A 19,559-nucleotide genomic window follows, 5' to 3' on the forward strand; every position below is an offset into this window, starting at 1 on the left:
GGAGAAGCTTTTCACAATGCCACACCTTTAACAAAATTCGGTGAAGAGGTCGCTGTCGAACTGAGTCCCATTGTCGGATACGATTATCTTTGGTAGTCCGAACCGGCAGATAATGCTCTTGACCATGAAGTCGAGGACTTTCTTGGAAGTGATTGTTGCCAAAGGTTCTGCCTCAGCCCACTTTGTGAAGTAGTCGATAGCCGCCACAGCGTAGTGGACCCCGCCCTTTCCAGTAGGGAGGGCGCCAACCAAGTCGATTCCCCAGACTGCAAAGGGCTATGGGGACGAGATCATCTTCAGCTCGACTGGGGGAGCTCGGGCAACTGTTGCGAATTGCTGGCACTTGTCACATTTCTTGACGTACGAGATTGAGTCCTTTGATAGAGTGGGCCAGTAATACCCTTGCCTTAAGGCTTTTAGGGCCAAGCTTTGCCCCTCAGTGTGATCCCCGCAAAAACCCTCGTGCACTTTCTGCAAGATGGCCTTTGCCTCACCTGGCAGAACACATCGTAGGAGGGGTAGGGAATGCCCACGTCGGTACAACACCCCATCTACTATCGTATACCTTGGAGCCTGGTACAGTACCCGACGTGCATCATTACGCCCCTCAGGTAACTTTCCTTCGATGAGATACTCGAGGATGGGGGTCATCCAGGTCGGTCTGGCATCGATCATCTCAACCTCCACCCTGACCTCTTCTATACTTGGTTTCTCCAGGAACTCTACCGGTACTAACCCCAAAGCCTCTGTCTCTTCGGAGGTAGCGAGCTTGGCGAGGGCGTCTGCGTTAGCGTTCTGCTCGATTGAGCCTCGTTCAAATACGGACAGTTTGACTTTTACCTTGGCCAGGTAAGCAGCCATCTTGGCCCCCCGTGCTTGATATTCACCCAGCACCTGGTTTACCACGTGCTGGGAATCGATGAAGCATTGAACGGAGCTGGCCTTCAGCTCCTGGATTATCCTTAGCCCAGTCATCAAAGCTTCGTATTCGGCCTCGTTGTTGGAGGCCTTGAATCCGAATCTCAGTGCCGAGTGGAATCTATGCCCTTCTGGGGATATCAAAATGATTCCAGCCCCAAAGCCGCTCTCATTAGATGAGCCATCCACGAAGATCTTCCATGACGCCTGGGTCGAGGTGACCTGCGGTGACTCTTCCATAGGATCCTCCCTGAATCCTGTGCACTCTGCCACAAAATCGGCCAGGGCCTGACATTTTATTGCAGTTCGTGGGGTGTACAAAATCTCGAACTAACTGAGCTCAATAGCCCACTTTAACAGGCGTCCCGATGCTTCAGGTTTTTGCAAAACCTGCCTTAAAGGTTTATCGGTCATGACGTGTATTGAGTGGGACTGGAAATATGGCCTGAGCTTTCGGGAGGCCGTGATAAGACAGAACGCCAATTTTTCCATCAATGGGTACTAGGATTCGGCTCCGAGAAATCTCTTGCTGATGTAGTAGACTGGTTTTTGAACCCAGTCTTCTTCTCGGACCAATACGGCACTAGCTGCATTTTCTGTGACGGCTAGGTAAAGGAAAAGAGGCTCCCCTGCCTTTGGTTTGGACAATACGGGCAGCTCGGCCAGATGTGACTTCAAGTCGAGGAAAGCACTCTCACATTCCTCTGTCCATTCGAACTTCTTATTCCCTCGGAGCAGGTTGTAGAATGGCAGGCACTTGTCGGTGGATTTTAAAATAAACCAATTAAGGGCTGCCACCCTTCCTGTCAGGCCTTGAACGTCCTTACGCGACCTAGGTGAGGGAAGCTCGAGCAATGACCTGATCTTATCGGGGTTTGCCTCGATTCCTCGGGTATTGATGATGAAACCCGGGAATTTTCCAGACGCGACCCCAAAAGTGCACTTCTGTGGGTTAAGCCTCATGCCGTACTCCCTTAGTATCTTGAAGCATTCCTCCAGGTCGGAAACATGGTTATCGACAGTCTTTGACTTGACCAGCATGTCATCAACATACACTTCCATGTTCTTCCCGATTTGGTTGGCAAACATTCTATTCTCCAATCTCTGGTATGTAGCACCAGCGTTCTTCAGTCCGAACGGCATGACCTTGTAACAATAGACGTTAGTTGGGGTCATGAAGCTGGTGTGTTCCTGGTCCGCCGGACTCATGGCGATCTGATTATAGCCTGAGTACGCATCCATAAAGGACCTGAGCTCGTACCCCGCCATGGCGTCCACCTATTGGTCGATCCTTGGCAAGGGAAAACAATCTTTGGGGCATGCTTTATTTAGATCGGAGAAGTCGATGCAGGTCCGCCACTTCCCGTTGGGCTTCAGGACCAGCACAGGATTGGCGACCCAAACTGGAAACTTGGCTTCACGGATAAAGCTGCATTTCTTGAGCTGGGCTACTTCTTCTTCTAGGGCTTCAGCTCGAGTTGTTCCCAGGCACCTCTGTTTCTAGGACTTTCCAGGAACGCTCTTATCCAAATGAAGGGTGTGCATGATGACATTTGGACTGATTCCCACCATGTCCTTGTGTGACCATGCGAACGCACCCAGGTTCTCCTGCAGAAATTTGATCAGCTCTGCCTTCCTCTTGCCACAAAGGTTTTTCCCGAGCTTAACCATCCATGAGGGATTCTGTGGATCGATTTTTATTTCCTCGAGCACTTCAATAGCTTGGAGCTCAGACTTATCCTCGCCTATTCAGGGGTCAATATCCTCACTTAAGACGATACTTTCCCCTTCGGCGTTCTGAGATTTTTCAATCTCAGGATTAGGCAAAGGTTCCTGGGATTCCTCTTCTCCACCTTGGATGGCCATTGTTAACTGCTCGGGTTTCAATTTTCCCTTCATGGAAATGTTGTAGCATTCCCTGGCAGCAAGTTGATCACCACGGACCATGCATATCCCTGTGGAAGAAGGGAATTTCAGCGCGAGGTGGCGGACGGAGGTGATGGCTTCGAAAGCTATAAGTGTAGGTCGACCCAAAATGGCATTGTATGCGGCGGGGCAGTCGATGACCACGAACTCAAGGAGTTTTGAGACTGTCCGAGGTCCCTCTCCTAAGGTGTTCACCAGCTCGATTGTCCCTATAGCCGCTAATCCTTCTCCCGATAAACCATAAAGCATCATGGAGGTCGCCTTCAGCTTGACGACAGTCAAACCCATCTTCTCCAGCGTGGCCCGGAATAGAAGGTTTACCGAGTTCCCATTATCGATCAGCACTCTCCTAACCCTCTGATTAGCGAGCTGCACTGCTACGACCAGAGGGTCGTAATGAGGGAACTGAACGTGGCTGGCATCTTCTTCAGTAAAAATGATTGGTTGTCTTTCCAATCACTGCTGCTTTAGCAGATGCTGCTCGGGGATGAACTCTACTCCATTATGAGCCTTGAGTTCATTGACGTACCTCTTTTGGGAACCTCTGCTCGTGCCAACCAAATGAGGACCTCCAGAGATTGTGGAGATCTCTCCTCCTATCACTGGAGGAGGGACGTCTTGATCTACCCGAGACCCGGGCTGACTGACCGGGACTTTCGGAGCAGGTCGACTTGCTGGAACCCTATTCCGCGCATACTGAGCCAAGGGGCCGGCTCTGATGAGAGTTTTGATCTCATCTTTCAGGTGTCTATAATCATCGGTATTGTGGCCAACGTCGTTGTGGAAACGGCAAAACTTGGAGGGGTCTCGCTTCCGCTTCTGGTGCTTTAACAGCTCCGGCTTCTTCCATGGGAGGCGAGCAGAGTTTGCTAGGAAGATGTTCTCCCTAGAGTGGGTGAGATCTGTATAAGTCGCGTAGACCGGCTTAAATTTTTCTACGGACTTATTCTTCTTGGGGACGTGTTAGTTGCCCTCGCCGTTCCCATTTCTCTAGCCTCCACCAAACTGGTTATTCTGTGTAACGTTCTGGGTCGCTGTCACGACCTCCGTTCCCACTCCAGCGGGCTGCTCAGGGACCTGGCTGGTTCCTGCAGCTGAGGTTTGGGCCTCCTCCAAGTTGATCCACCCCTAGGCCCTATTTAGGAATTCGTTTACTGAGCTGACTCCCTTCCTTTGTATCTTATTCCAGAGTCCCCCTCCGACGAGGATTCCAGTCCTCAAAGCCATGAGCTTGGAGCTGTCATCTGCGTCTCTGGCCCAAGCAGCGACGTTTGCGAACCTGCTTAGGTAAGCCTTCAGAGGTTCGTCGGGCTGTTGCCTCACGTTAGCCAGGGAGTCGGCCTTGACACGGGCAGCCTGGGAGGTTCGGAATGCTCTCTTGAAGTCAGCAGAGAAAGTTATCCAGGAGCTGATTAACTGTTTCTTGCTTTGTTTGAACCACTACCTGGCTGGCCCAGTCAGTGTGGAGGGAAATATTAGACATCTCAGCTCGGGGCCAATGTTGTGGGCCATCATCAGGGTATTGAACATACCCAGGTGATCTGACGGATCTCCGTCTCCGTTGAATTTGAACAGGTGCAGCATACGGAAACAGGGTGGGTACACCGTTGCTGCTATGCTGGGGCTGAAAAGTTCAAGCTCGTCCCCCGAATCATACTCGTCCTTTTCTTTCTCTGACAGGAGCTTCCTCATTAATTCCTCCATCTGAGCCAGGCGCTCAAGGGTTTTGTCCTGATCTCCTTGGTTATTCCGGGGCTGTTCAACAGCTCTGGATCCATTGTATGCGTTTGGTGGGTTATTGCCCTCCTATCTTGAGATAGGTTATTTGGGACATTCCCGCCGTCACGTACCTCGGACAGGTCTCCCCTTGAGCGAGCACGGCTGCCACTTCTTACCGGGTCCCCCCTATGAGAGTTAAGGCAATCTCGGAGGTCGCCCCTCAGGGTGGCTTGAGGACTTTGCGCCGAGCTTAGGCGTTGGCGCAGGTCTTCGCCAGATAGGTCACTTCGGTGAATTCCGGTCCAGTAGCTCCCGTTAGAGAAGCTCGGAGCCCGCCTTTGGTGCTTAGGATCCGGGACTTCTCTGGGTGTCCTGCCATGATAGGAAGGTCCTACGGAAGGTGGGTTTCTCCTGCTGCTCCCATAAGCTGGAATGTCTCAGACAGGCCGAGGAGGAGATGGATATCTTATCGGTGAAGGAGGATGCCTGACCGGGGATGCAATCCTAGTTCCATCAGGGCGGATCAGGTTAGGTAGGGGCCTTTCGGCCCTGCCAACTTGCGGGTCTTGTGCCTGGCGATTCGAGCGGGGCGCAGGATGGCTGGCCGAGACGGGCTGTCGTTGTGAGCTCTCCCTGGTTCTCTTTCTAGAATTCCCTCAAGCCCTCCTGGGTGCGCTCGAGGCTGGGAGTTGAAGTTCGGACCAAGCGGCTATACTGTTGCTCGGCCCTGGGTAGTTCTTCGAAGGTTGCCTCTCGGCGGTGCGATAAGGGAGTAGAGTTGGATGCCGGGGGTCTGGTCGAGCGGCTAGGCCTGGACCGATTACCCCGGCGGGACTTATGAGTCTCGCCTTGCCTCTTTCTGACGTTAGCGTCGGTTGTAAGAGGGGGTAGTCGGGCCAACACCTCCTTAATTTGCTGATTAGCTTTCGCCAGCTGACTCCTCAGCTGAGCATTCTCCATCTCTACTGCCGTGTAAAATTCCGGGTTTGGATTAGGTGGCCGGGGCGTCGAGCTTCCAGTGTCATCCTGGCCTATTGGTTGCTTGCCCGGCCGCTGCTAAACTTCAAGGTTTTGCTCACCAGAGATGGCGGCATGGTGGGCCTCCTACTCATCATGTTGGTCCGCCTCGTTACCGTGTCTTCATCGAGTGATCACCATGGTTGGATATTTGCGATAGCACCAATCTAACAAGCTCTAAATGAAAGCACCAAACTGTTGACGCAGTTCTTCGGCAATAGGTAATTAAGAAAATAAGAGAAAGGGATTAGTGTTAAGTGATGAACCGAAACAGATGAATGATCTTAAAATGAACTGATGATACGACTACGTTTTTAGGTGGTTCGAAGGTTAAAATCCTTCTACTCCACCAGCCAATATTATTCCTATATTTCTGGTATTCTTTACAGGGTATTTCGTTATACAATAGAATCCAACCCTTTGCAACTCTCAGGGTCTCCATAGTTATAGGAGAGGGCACCTGGGAGTTGGTAAGGAGGGTCATCTCGTGACATTCTTACCCATCATGTCACTTCTGTGACATTCATGATTAATTCCTAAAACCTGACAAATGAAGTGTGGTCTAATCAATAGGTAAGGGGGATAATGGGCCGCACGGCCCAACCCAGTCGTGGGTGCCTGAACACGCACGTTCATGTTGCGTGTCCGATAATTCAGGGATATATCAGACACGTGATGTCTGATATATGCACGTTTACATTGCGTGGTTGACTTCATAAGGGGTCACAGCTTCCAACTCCAGCTTGTGCCTCGGGCTGGATGCCTTCTTGACCCGCAGTCTTCATATCTCTGACTGGGCCCTTAAATAATCTTGACAAACTTTTTGCTACCTCGAGCTAAAGGGGTTGGACCTGACAACAGCAGCTCCGGCCACGTGGTATCCACGTGGTTGATATAATTATGCCATATCTCAGCTCGCTAATAGCCCGTGGAAAATTTGGGCGTACACTTTTAATATATTAAAATATTATAATTAAGATATCAGATATTTAAGATATTTTCTTTTCAATTCTTGATATTTTATTAAATGTTTATTTGAAAATATAAATATCTGTTTATTCTATAGTTTTTAATATTCAAATTATTTGAAATTTGAAATTTGTTAGTTACATATTTTCATGGATATTTGAATTTGATTAACTGTTTTGAGATATTTTATGATTGTTATAACTATTAATATTTTTTTTAAATGGTTAAAATATTAGTTAATAGTTGTAACAACACAAGATATTGTTTTAAAAACAATTAAGATATTGATTTTAAAATTTTAAATTGGTTAAATATTGAAAAATATAATTTTTTTTCAACCAATTAATAAATATTTTTTTAATAAATGAGATTTAAATTAACTTTGGTTAATTTTTGATAAATCCTATTTAAATTAAATTAATATATTTTTTTTTCAAATTAACCTAAAACAAGTTGATTGTTGATAGAAATTTAAATTAACTATTGTTAATTGTTGATAAATTTCATTTAAATTGACTTATTTTTTGTAAAAATTTAATTAATTTCAATTTTTTTGATAAATTCTAGATAATTAATTGTGGTATTTTTGCAAATGAAATAAATTGTGATATTTTTGCATAAATTTATAGAATTGCTCATATAGTAACATGATTAGGCCCATCCAATTATAACATGTCTGTTTGTACTATATGTAGTATTTTTGCAATTGGGCTTAGATGCATATAGTGGCCCATATGTTCGTTAGATATATGGATTTTTCCAAATAAAATATTCATAAAATGATAGGTTATATTTGTGCCTATTAGAAAATGTAAAGTTTAAATTCCTCTCTTATGGGTGATTCTACTTGTATTTTTTAAATGATGTATTTTTTATTCTGGATTTTAGTAGAAATTTAATTTCAGTTTCCATGTTGCAATTAGAACGATTTGTTTTGACTTTCACAAGTTCTAATATATCTATTTCTTTCAATGGATCACAACTGTGTATTGCATGTTTGGAAAACAGGCTTTATATTTTGCGACCTAACGAACCCCTTGCTCTTAACAATGATTTATTCAAAGTATCTAAACCTAGGACCAATAAACGTCAAAAGACCGATAAAGATAATATGACTTATTTATGGCACTTGAGACTAGGTCACATTGGCTATGATAGGATTCAAAGACTTACAAAGGACGGGCCTTTGAGGGAACTCACCTTAGGTGAATTACCTGTCTGTGAATCTTGTCTAGAAGGCAACCTGACCAAGCGTCCATTCTCTACAAAGGGTGATAGGGCCAAAGAACCACTTGGACTTGTTCATTTAGATGTCTGTGGACCTTTGAATGTACAAGTCGGGGGTGGTTTTGAGTATTTCGTCACTTTCATTGACGATTACTCTAGATACTCATGTCTTTAACTAATGCATAGGAAATCAGAAACATTTTCAAAGTTTCAGGAATTCCTAGCAATGGCTCAAAACCAATTAGGTAAAACGTTAAAGATCATGCGATCTGATAGGGGTGGAGAATATTTGGATATGCAGTTCCAAGATCATTTTACTGAACTTGGGATTTTATCACAACTTACTGCCTTAGGTACTCCGTAACAAAATGGGGTAGCAGAACGCCGTAACAGAACTTTATTGGAAATGGTTAGATGCATGCTTAGTTACTCAACTCTACCAACTTCGTCCTGGGGACATGAAATTGAAACCGCGAATGACATTCTCAATGTCTTGCCGTCTAAATCAATCCCCAAAACACCATTAGAATGTTGGAATGGTCGTGAACCTAGTTTACGCCATTATAGAATCTGAGGTGTCCCGCTCACGTCCTAAGCAAAAGTAAGGAAAGCTAGAACCACAAATTGAAGTTTGCATGTTTGTTGGCTATCCTAAAGGTACTCAAGGTGGACTTTTCTATAGTCAAGAAAGTGTTTACTTCTACGAATGCTACTTTCCTGGAAAATGACTATGTCCAAAACTTCAAACCTAGCAAGAAAGACGTTTTAGAGGAGATGGTTAAAGACTTGACTCCAACCAATGTTCCATCGTCATCAATGCGAGTTGAAGATGAAATTCCCAATCTTCATGTCCAATCGACGCAAGTCGATTTAAATGAAGAAAGTACCATTGCTCCTGAGCAAACAGTCACGGATCCTCGTCATAGTGGGAGGGTTTCTAGGAACCCAGTTCACTATGGTTTGGATGGTGAAACCAATATTGTTGTTGTTGACACTAGTGATGATAATCCATTGTCTTTAAAACAGGCAATGGCTAGCCCTGAAAAGGAATATGGCTCAAAGCCATGAAATAGGAAATGGAGTCCATGTACTCAAATTCTATCTGGGATCTTGTGGAAGCACCTAGTGACTTTAGGGCCATTGGGTGAAAGTGGATCTACAAGAAGAAACGAGGTGTTGATGGAAATATCAAGACTTATAAAGCTCGATTAGTGGAAAAGGGTTATACCCAAAGAGAAGGCATGGACTATGAGGAAAATTTTAGTCCGGTAGCCATGCTCATGTCCATTTGCATCCTCCTATCCATAGCAGTCGCTCTCGACTATGAGATTTGGCAAATGGACGTCAAGACAACTTTTCTTAATGGAAAGCTTGAGAAAGTCCTTTATATGGATCGACCAAAAGGGTTTAAAGTAGCAGGACAAGAAGGAAAAGTTTGCAAGCTGAATAGGTCCATTTATGGACTTAAGCAAGCTTCTCGTTCCTGGAATCTTAGGTTTGATGAAATAATCAAAACCTATGGCTTTGAAAAAAATATTGATGAGCCCTGTGTTTACCAACTGAAGGCAAATCAAATAGTGGTATTCATGGTTCTTTATGTAGATGATATCTTACTCATTGGAAACAATGTTAAGGAATTATCATATGTGAAGAATTGGCTGAGCACTCAATTCCAAATGAAGGATTTTGGCGAAGCAAGTTATGTTCTAGGTATCCAGATCATTAGCGATAGAAAGAAAAAACTCTTAGCTCTATCTCAAGCAGCTTACATAGATAAAGTGCTTGAACGTTTCTCAATAACAAATTTCAATAAAGGACGTTTACCGTCCCGCCATGAAATTCATCTTTCAAAGAAGCAGTCTCCCCTAACTACTAACGAGAAAGATGCAATGAGAAAAGTTCCTTACACATCTGCAGTTGGAAGTCTGATGTATGCCATGTTGTGTACTAGACCAGATATCTGCTATGCAGTGGGAGTAGTGAGCAGGTATCAGTCAAACCCATGACCGGAACATTGGATAACAGTTAAGCATATCCTGAAATATTTAAGGCCAACTAGGGATTATATGTTAGTCTACAAGGGTGGTGTTCTGAACTCTGTAGGCTACACTGATTCAGATTTTCAGACTGATGTCGATGACAGGAAGTCTACTTCTGGAATGGTGTTTACTCTTCGGGGTGGAGCTATGATATGGAGAAGTGTAAAGCAGTCTGCAATCTCAGATTCCACCATGGAGGCTAAGTACATAGCCGCGTCAGAAGCAGCTAAGGAAATAGTCTGGCTAAATAATTTCTATTCGGATCTTGGTGTTATTCCAGAAATGGATAAACTGCTTGTGCTATTTTGTGACAATACAGGAGCGATAGCCAACTCGAAAGAACCTCGTAGTCACAAGAGGAGAAATCATATAGAAAGGAAGTATCACATTATTCGAGAATATGTGGCCAGGGGAGATGTGAAGGTTGTGAAGATTGCAACTGAAGACAATCTTGTGGATCCATTTACAAAAACACTACCAGAAGCTACATTTCATAAGCATATAAAGGAAATGAGATTAGTAGAATTAAGGCATTAGTTTTAATTAGTGCAAGTGAGAGTTTGATGGGGTTTTATGCCCTAATTAAAACCGAAATTCTTTGTAATCTCATTTTATTATCAATAAAATAATAGAAATCATTTTTTGCTTGGTCAATCACTTTGCTCACATGTTTTATTTTCATGATTATTTGTTTAATATAAACTTCTATTAAATCCCGAACATATAGCTCATCGTATTTATAGTGACGTAATCACAGTGGAATATAAATATGAGTATATGTTCCAAATAAGTTATTCCTATGATTAGTCAGTGCACATGATTTACACTGACTTGCCAATCTACGATATGATCTACTTACACATTGTGGTGTTATGTTCTTTCCAGGATATTAGCAAAGTAGATAAGATCGGATGTATTTGTTACATCAGACTGGACCGATATTGACAGTTGATACGATAAGTAAACATATCTTTATTATATATTCTAGTCATATCATATAGTTGACCATAGGTCAATTCAATCTCAATTCTCAGTGGTTGTTATTCTAACTGATTGTATTATTTGAGTTCTGGGACTTGTTCGTTACCAGCTTACCCTACAAACTAGCCCATATTTACATCTTGGGAACTCGGTAGTATAATTGAGTGGGAGTGATAATCATAGATATGAACATCTATAGCTTCTGATGAAGAAGTGAAATGATGGTTTCCTTTTAGTTTGGTGCAAGGTGCTAAATGATAGATATCTCATTTCAGTAATTAATATTAGTTTACTGAAATATCATTTACAAGGAACTAAGTGTTTTAAGGATAAAATACAATGAGGGGTAAAATGGTATTTTAGTCCCATCTCATTGTAGAAAGTCTATAGAGGATTGAGTGACAATTATGGTTGTAACAATGGATAATTAATAGCATATCTATATTTGTTATAGAGCGTTCTATGAATTCAAGAGTGCAACTCTGAGTCTTTAGTGGAGTCACGAGGAATTAATAAGTTAGTAAATTTATTTGTTAGATTTATGTTATCTTATTGGAGCTTGATTTCACAGGCCCATGGTCCCCACTGTACCTTGGATAAAATCATCTAGATAGTCTCAATTAATTGATTTAATTATCAATTAGAATTATCAAAGTTGACCAGGTCAATTTTGGATAATTTCATAGAGTTATATAATTTTGAGAAGAAAATAGTAATTAGGGCAGATTTATTAATTAAGATAAATTAGTTTCTAAATTAATAAATAAGCTTAAATGAAGGTTCAAATTATAAATAATTAATTTTATAAAGGATTTAAATAATTATTTAATTAATTAAATCAATAGAAAATAATACAGGCCTTGATTTTAAGTCCAATGAACTTGTAATCAAATGGAAAATTTCATGGGCCTAGTGCTTCTAATTGGCTATTATTTTATTGATTTTTTAATTAAATTAAATGGCCTAATTGATTCTATAAAAGGAGTGCTTAGAGAGAAGTCAAAACACAAGTTCAGAAGTCAGATTTTCTGATAGGTTTTAGATTCACTCTAAACACAAGTCATTTTCTAAGCCTCTTTGTTATTTTCTCTTATTCTCTCTGTATCTATCTCATGTGTTGAGAATTGCCCACTCTAGTCTAGATGATTCTAAGGATACTTTGGAAGACTGTGAAGATTATAGAAGATCGGTTCAGTTTCTTGATAATACTCTGCGACAGAAAGGATACAATGGTTAGAGAAACTGAAGGAATGACTCATTCATTACGCTATGTATACTGTAAGTATTCTTATCATTGTTTCTCTTTGAATTCAATTTTAGAAACATGTTCTAGGTTATCTCATATTAATTTTTTTAATATTAGATCTACATGAAAATAAATAAAGATCATGTATAAGTTTTCCCAATAGTATGATGATGCACAAGCTGTTAATAATGGACTGATTTTGGAAAAGAAAAGGCAAGTGAAATCGATCGCTGTAGTAAAGTCTCATTTCTTAACAAATGTTTGATCTTCTGAAGTCGGAGTGAAACAAAAAAGAAAGAGGACAATATTGGATAATATTTGTCCATTTTCCAATGAACTTGGTGATAATCACACTAAAGAATAACTATCTGAGTTTGACTCTTGGATTAAACATGATTTGAAGAAAATGAATAAGTATGTATAACCATTAATTGTTTTTAAGTTTTTTTATGCGTAATATGTTTGTTTAATTTGTTAACTTTTTTATTTTGTATTTTCATGTATTGTTTAGGTTCAAGAAATATGATGATAATTCCATGGACCCACCAATTAACTTCACTTTTGTCCTTATTTCTGAGAAGACATGGTTTCATAGCCTTTATTTCTCTAGGCAATTCGTTGATTCATCAGTGAGATTCTTCCTTTTATTTTATCTATTTTTTCATGTTGGACTTTTTTTTTTTTTTTAAATGTAATAAGCCTAGTTATCTATTTATGTTATATATTATGATGTTATTGGGTAACCGGTACCCTTACTATTTGCTTTGTTGTAGTTCATTGGGTAAATGGTTACCCAAGCTTTTGTAACTGTTTTGTGTTGAGGATGGTAACTAGTTACCCTTGTGTAAAAAAGTTTTCTTGTCTGTTATAGTTGATTGGTTTCTATATATATCATCTTATAAGCATGTATTTTTTTTATTATGCAGCATATTGATGTGGTGATGTATTACTTGAGGAGAAAGGTTAAATTGTCTAATGATTTGAAGATGAGAGTATCACACTTGTTTTGGGCAAAACATAGTGTTTATGTATGAAGATTTTAAGAGAAAAGGTAGTGGTGCATTTAAAGTAGATGAGAGTTGCGTTTCATTGAAGATAATGAAGGGGGAATCCATGTTTTGTGCAACTCATTGGAATTTTCTTGATGATGTTGTCATGCCTATTAATGTGAAGGCTCTTACGCACTAGATTGTGTTTCGCTTTAATATACAGCAGAGATCACTTACGGTGTATGATTCAATGTCTGGTGCAAAGCATGAAAATCAGACTTTCCCTGTCGTTGAGGTATTTGCTGGTTTGATTCCTCTTCTATTGGAGAAGATTGGTTTCTATGATCATCAAGATATTCATATCGATGTTAGTTCGTATGATGTGGCAGAGAATGAGGCTTTGAAGTTGAGCATTGCTAGAGGCATTCCTCAACAAATTGATTGGTTAGTTTGTTTTTTTTTTCTCTGTGTTCTTTTTGTTTATTTGTTCTTAGATGTTTTTTTTTACCTATTTCCATTATGCAGCGATTGTGGGGGTGTTTTCTACTTATTTTTCCGAGCAAATAATACTTGGAAAGGAGAATGAGATGCCTAAACATATTGATGTTCGTCTCCTTTGCGAAGACATTGCTGTCAACTTGTACTATCATGGAAAGAACAAAGAACTTGAGGGATACTTAACTAGCGATGAGTTCAAAGAAAGATTTTTGGAGAGGAGACAGAAGAGAATGAAAATTGCTTCATAGGATTTTAGTGATATTATGTTTCTTTGGCTTTTTTATTTTGCTATAAAAGTAATTAAATGATGGATCAATTTATAGTTTTACAATTAGTTATTTAAAATTTCTGCTTATGTAAAACGTTGGGATTCTTAAGGTCATTATATATATATATATCAGTATAGCCTTTTGTTAATTCATTTGTTCTTTTATTTTAATTTTTTTGTTCATTATTTCTTTAATTCAACTATTAATATATATTGTATATAACACTTTAAAGAAGGTAGTTAGTATTCCATTTTTTTTTCTTTGTTTTATGGAATTATTTGAGATTAACCAGTTCACAGATTGGATGTTTAGCTAATTTTCCAGGTGTAAGTGGTGGGAAGAATGATTTAGAAGATAACCAGGTACCCACGTTGTTTTATTGCTAACATACCGAGGGTAACTAGTTACATAAGTGTTTTTTTTTATTTTTTCCCCATTGGTTTGTTGTTTTTTTTATTTCAATTATTAAGATATATTTTATATAACACTTTAAAGTAGGTAGCTAGATTTCTATTTGTTTTCTTATTTTTTTACAATGTTTTATGGAATTATTTGAGGGTAACTAGTTCCCAGTTGGTTCGTTTAACTAATTTTCCTAGTGTTATTCGGGCAAGAATGATTTTGAGGGTAACTAGGTACTTAGGCTGTTTCTTTCGTAATATACCGAGGGTAACTGGTTACTTAAGTGTTTTTTAGATTTTTCCACTAAGTTTGTCTTATTATAGTAATGCAACCAATATATTAAGTTAATATTAAAGTAACTTTAATATTATATAAAGAGGAGTTATGATAGAACAAAGTAAAGGTTTTAATTTTTTTTCGCTTTTAGATTGTTATAGTGGGTAATTTATCTTGTATTGTAATATTAGGGTAACCAGTTACCTATATCGTTGTTTTGTTGTTACTTTTGGGAAACTGGTTACGTTCATGTTTGTTTCCTTGTGGTGTATTTATACTGATGGTAGCATTGATAAATAAGAAGTAAACAAATCCAAGAAATTAGTTTGAAAGGATTTTATAAGTTTGCATAATCAATCAATGTGTTTAAATTTGAAACAATTTTATTAAAATACTGTGTTGACCCTTGTTTTGGCCAATGACACGGAGTCAAGTATACGACAGGAAATTAGTACGATACTTGAGAATACAATCTAATGGAAAGTAAAGAACACCAAGAATTATAGTGGTTCGGCCCCAGTGATTGGTAATGACCTACGTCCACTTGATACTATTATTAATATTGAGCTTCAAAAGTGTGATCAAAGAACTAGGGTTCCTGAGTTTCATAGACCTTAGAAGGAGAAACAATACAGACGATGGACAATAGCAATACCATTCGGAAAAAGATCAAAAGATCCCCCCCTTGAGCTATTTCTTGTATATTTATAGGCTCAAGGAGGGTTACATGAGTCAATTAATCATATCTTTCTTTAATAAACGGATATTCAGGTTATAATGAAGAGATATTCTCAGATATCATTACAACTATACAAATTTATACATAAATAAACGGAGTATACGACCAGGCTGGTTGTATATAAAACTTGAATGCCGCATATGGAAGTATCTCTGGTCGATAGGCGAGCAGCATCTATGCCATGTGTCGGCCATGTCTTCCACAGCTGTTTTTTGGATAAACATTTTCCCCCAAGTTTATCTATTGTGACCAGTAATAAGTAAACTTAGGAAACTAACCTTTCGTATGCCCCATGAAATCTGTCAGAGACACTCGTGCTTCCTTGAAAAAGGTGACCTAATCACGTCCAATCACGCCTTTTCGGTTTCCAAGTAATCCTTCTAACAGCTATTACACTCCCCCATGCCTTGAAAAAAGTAACTCATGATTACCCCTTTTCATCATATCTCAGCCATTATAAATAATCCCCAAATTTACTTTTTCACTTTTTACTCGCCGTTTTCTTGCCAAGAACCCTCAAGAACTTCATCTCAGAGCTCAGAAACTTCGAGGATCCTCCGTCACTTTGTTCTAAAGATCCTCTATTCGCACGTCCAAAGTTGCTTCATTTCAGAACCTCCGATCTTCATCTAGGTAAATTTCTTCAACTTTCAAGCTCTTTGACATGCCATGCATACCGCTATACGCTGTTTTGAGTTCTGAAATTTTTCGTGTTCTTGGGTAGAAATGCATGAGGATTGTGTGTATACTGATTGATGCTTGATAGGGTAGTGTAGTTTTGCTCTGAGGAGTTAGGAGCCAGTTTGATAGTCAAGATCGTAAGTTTAGGGCGTAAAATCGAAGTAAAAATTTGACTTTTAGGCTAGTTGAAAAACTGGGGTTTTCCCGCCCGTTCGGAGTTGAAAAAGCTTTTTTTCCAAAAAACTTTTTATTTCTGCTTTTCAATCTGTTTTTCAAACTTCTCGCATAGAACTTAGTGTTTCTGTTAGAATGTTGCTAGTCGTAGACGCGAGCAACGTAATTCCAACTTTCAACATAAGCTCTCAGGTTGTGCGTCTTATCTCTTCCTTTCTCTATTCGCAGCTTACATGCAAGATCCATGGGGAGGAGAAAGACCTATCGACGACGACTTATTGGATCAACTGCTTGAGTACAAGGAGCAACCATCGTCACTGATACCTGACATTCCATTTTCCCATGTTAGTTCAAACACTTCACCTGCCCTTGCTCTAAATATGGCTTGTGCCAAAACCAAAGCCCAGAAAAAGAAAACCCCCAATCCTTCACATCAGCCTGCTCCTCGGGCTGAAACTCCCTTGACCAGTGGTCGAGCTGAAAATGTTCCTGATCCCAACATCCAAAGACACGCTCGGCCCCGACATGCCATTCAACCAGATGTTGAGTGGTATTTAGTTCCTGAGATCAGAGTGACGATCAGGATGATCGCCAACTACATCAGGAAGTATGGTTTCATGGGGGTGACCTTAGTCCAACCTAACCAAGACCAATGGGCGAACCTGCCTAGGGGCGCCTTTAGCGCCTGGTCGAGGTTCCACATCGAGGCAGGGGCTACCTTGCCTCTTCATTCATTTTTCCAAGGGGTGGCCAACTATTTCGGAGTTGCCCCTTTTCAAATAGCCCCAAATGGATATAGAATGCTCGCAGCACTCTATATCCTGTACAGCCACAAAAAATGGCCCGTGCCAACTCCTCATGAGGTTAGCTACTTGTTCGACCTCAAGTCTAACCCCAACATGGAAGGTACGGGGTTTTTTCATTTCTGTCATCAAGAAACTGGGCGCACCTTCCTGACTGACACCACCCATATATCGAATGTGGGGAGGTACTACCAGGAGTACTTCCTCACAACCGACATGATCGCGGACAATCTGACCTTTGCTCAAGGAGGTAAAACCTTTGTATTACTGGCTGTTATTCTTTATTTAGTGTTCTCCTCCACATTCTCTTAAACTTTTAATGCCTTCCGGCCCAAGGCTGCGACCAGACCCAACTCTAGACATGGAGTTCAGATCAGCCCTCTTAGCCAGCATGACTGACGTAGAAAAAAGCGTCAAACATCTAGTTACAGAGGCTAACCTTAAGCTGGTTGGCCTCTTGGCTCCTCATCAGGACATGAGGGAGTCAATAGTAGGGAGTGCCACAGTCGAGAAGGAACCTGAGCAGCAACCACCAGTGTCGCATCCACGAAGGAAACCAACCGGGGTCACGATCAGGGAACCTGTTGGCACACCTCCAGCAGAGAGGCCCTCTACCCCCTTGGGGAATGGGAAAAAGAAGGCCACCGAGCCTGTCGAACACTTGGACAAGTCTTCAGACGAGAATGGTACAGTTATTTCGCTTTTAGATAGCTTGCCAATTCCCTGTCACCTATTCGACGGGGACTGCAATTTTAAATATGCTCCAAATTTAGGTCCAGACTTCTTCATGTCAGAGAGTGAGTATAAGACCAGTAGAGTCTATAGTATAGCGACGAGTAATAATAGCTCGGGTATTTGACTTTGCAATCTTTCTTTATTTCTTTTCCTGATGTAATATACTTATTCATTTATGATATCTCATTGTTCGACATTTTGCTTCTTTTCCAGTCATGGACTCCGTGAACGTGTTCGACATTTACAGCACTCCCGAGACTCCCACAGCTCCCCCGAGCAAAAAGAAGGCAAGCAAGAGGCACCCTGGGGAAAGCAGCAAAGTGCCTCAGGCTAAGAAGCCTCGCAATGCAGGCCTCCCGGAGGACGGGCCCTCAGCTAATACAACTCCACCCTCTCCTCGTAAGCAGCAGACTCCCCCTGCTCCAGCCGGAACGACTCCACCTCCTGCGGCCCCAACCGACCAGGCTCACCAGGTCAGTCCTGCTTCGACTGGGGGAGACATAACTAGTCACGCCTTCATATCGGTCAAGGACAGGGTCGCGAAAAATGTAAAGCATGACCGCTGCCAAGAGGCGATGGACGTCGACCTGATCTTAAACCGTACCTTGAACGAGTTTACCAATGTAAGTCATCTTTTACTGCGGAGACAACCCTTCTATGCTTTAAAGTCAGTCTAACTTTTGCTCTGACCGCAGGCAATGCTGACCCTTACTGCCGGCCGTCTCTGCTCAGGTGCTATTACCGAGCAGGCCAAATCTTTGGAGCAACGACACGCTGATGAACTCAAAGCTGCCGCAGAGAAATATGTCAAACAACTTGCAGTGGAATTTAAGGAGAAGAATAAATTGGCCGAGGAGTTGAAGGAGAAGCAAAAGTCTCTAGATAAAGCCATCGATCAGAGGGACCAGTTCAAGGAGTCTAACCGCGTCAATTACCGCGCGGCTAAACAGCTCGAGGAGGACTTGGCTGCGAGCAGACAGGAGAATACTACCTTGGAGGGCTGGATCGAGGAGCTTGAGAAAGCCAATGCCAGCAACTTAGAAAGGTATAATAATGCCACTCTCCGATGCTTCTATGATTTATGGAAGCACAACCAGGGTGCCAACTTCAACTACCTTCCTGAGAATGCAAGAAACGCTGAGCTTGCTAGCTGTGCTGCTCGACTGGAAGAGGAAGAAAGAGCAAGGATTCCTGCTTCCCCTGAGATCTCGCTGGCCTGGGATGGACAGGGCAGACAATGAGGGCCCTCCTTAAGATCCTCCGGCTCCTTAGTCTTTTTTTGTTTTTATTTTCATCTTTTTAACTGCATGACCTACGAGTCGTGATGTAAAGACAATATATTTTTTATTGCTGCATGGGCAACTTTTACTTTTATTTGAACAATTACATCCAAGCAGCAACTTCTCGCGATGTAAAATGATACATTTTTATATTATAATATATTTGCATCTTATTATAACATCTGTTCGCATGACCGAACTTAGCATAGCACTTTGGTTTGATTTAACAAAATAACAAAATTTTGAAAAATACTCTAAGTACCCTAGCATGCTTTCACTTATTTTGCTCATGTATTTACATACCTTTTAACGATATGCTTTGCTTACTTGCACCTTATATGCCCCCCAAGTGATCAAGGAGCTTTAGGTCATTGGTCACTTGCCTTGACCAGAACCTGTTCGAGCATTACTGCTAGTAGCAATATGATTAGCATTATAATACAGCAAAACAACACACGTAATGAGCAAATACTTGTAATAAATACAATAATTGGCAAGAAATGACTGCCTGCGCACAGTCCCTTTTATTTCTCGTAATAAATGGACTAAACATGTCTGTACGAGTGATCAATAAGATCTTACACTTATAAGCGATCAGTCACATAAAATGACCAACCCTTTTTCAAAACTTGTAAAAAGTAAAATTAATACAAGCCAATTCTTTAAGAAGA

The 19,559-nt window shown here is 41.2% G+C and overlaps 1 protein-coding gene across 1 annotated transcript; it reads left to right on the forward strand.

Annotated features, from left to right (window-relative positions):
* Positions 1–17,823: 17,823 nt before the first annotated feature.
* On the forward strand, positions 17,824–18,849 carry LOC133799763 (uncharacterized). Its single transcript, XM_062237762.1, has 2 exons — positions 17,824–18,231; positions 18,304–18,849. Exons 1-2 carry the CDS (start codon positions 17,824–17,826, stop codon positions 18,847–18,849), a joined length of 954 nt encoding a protein of 317 aa, XP_062093746.1.
* Positions 18,850–19,559: the final 710 nt, after the last annotated feature.

Source organism: Humulus lupulus, chromosome 9, assembly GCF_963169125.1.
Source record: "Humulus lupulus chromosome 9, drHumLupu1.1, whole genome shotgun sequence".
Classification (NCBI taxonomy): domain Eukaryota; kingdom Viridiplantae; phylum Streptophyta; class Magnoliopsida; order Rosales; family Cannabaceae; genus Humulus; species Humulus lupulus.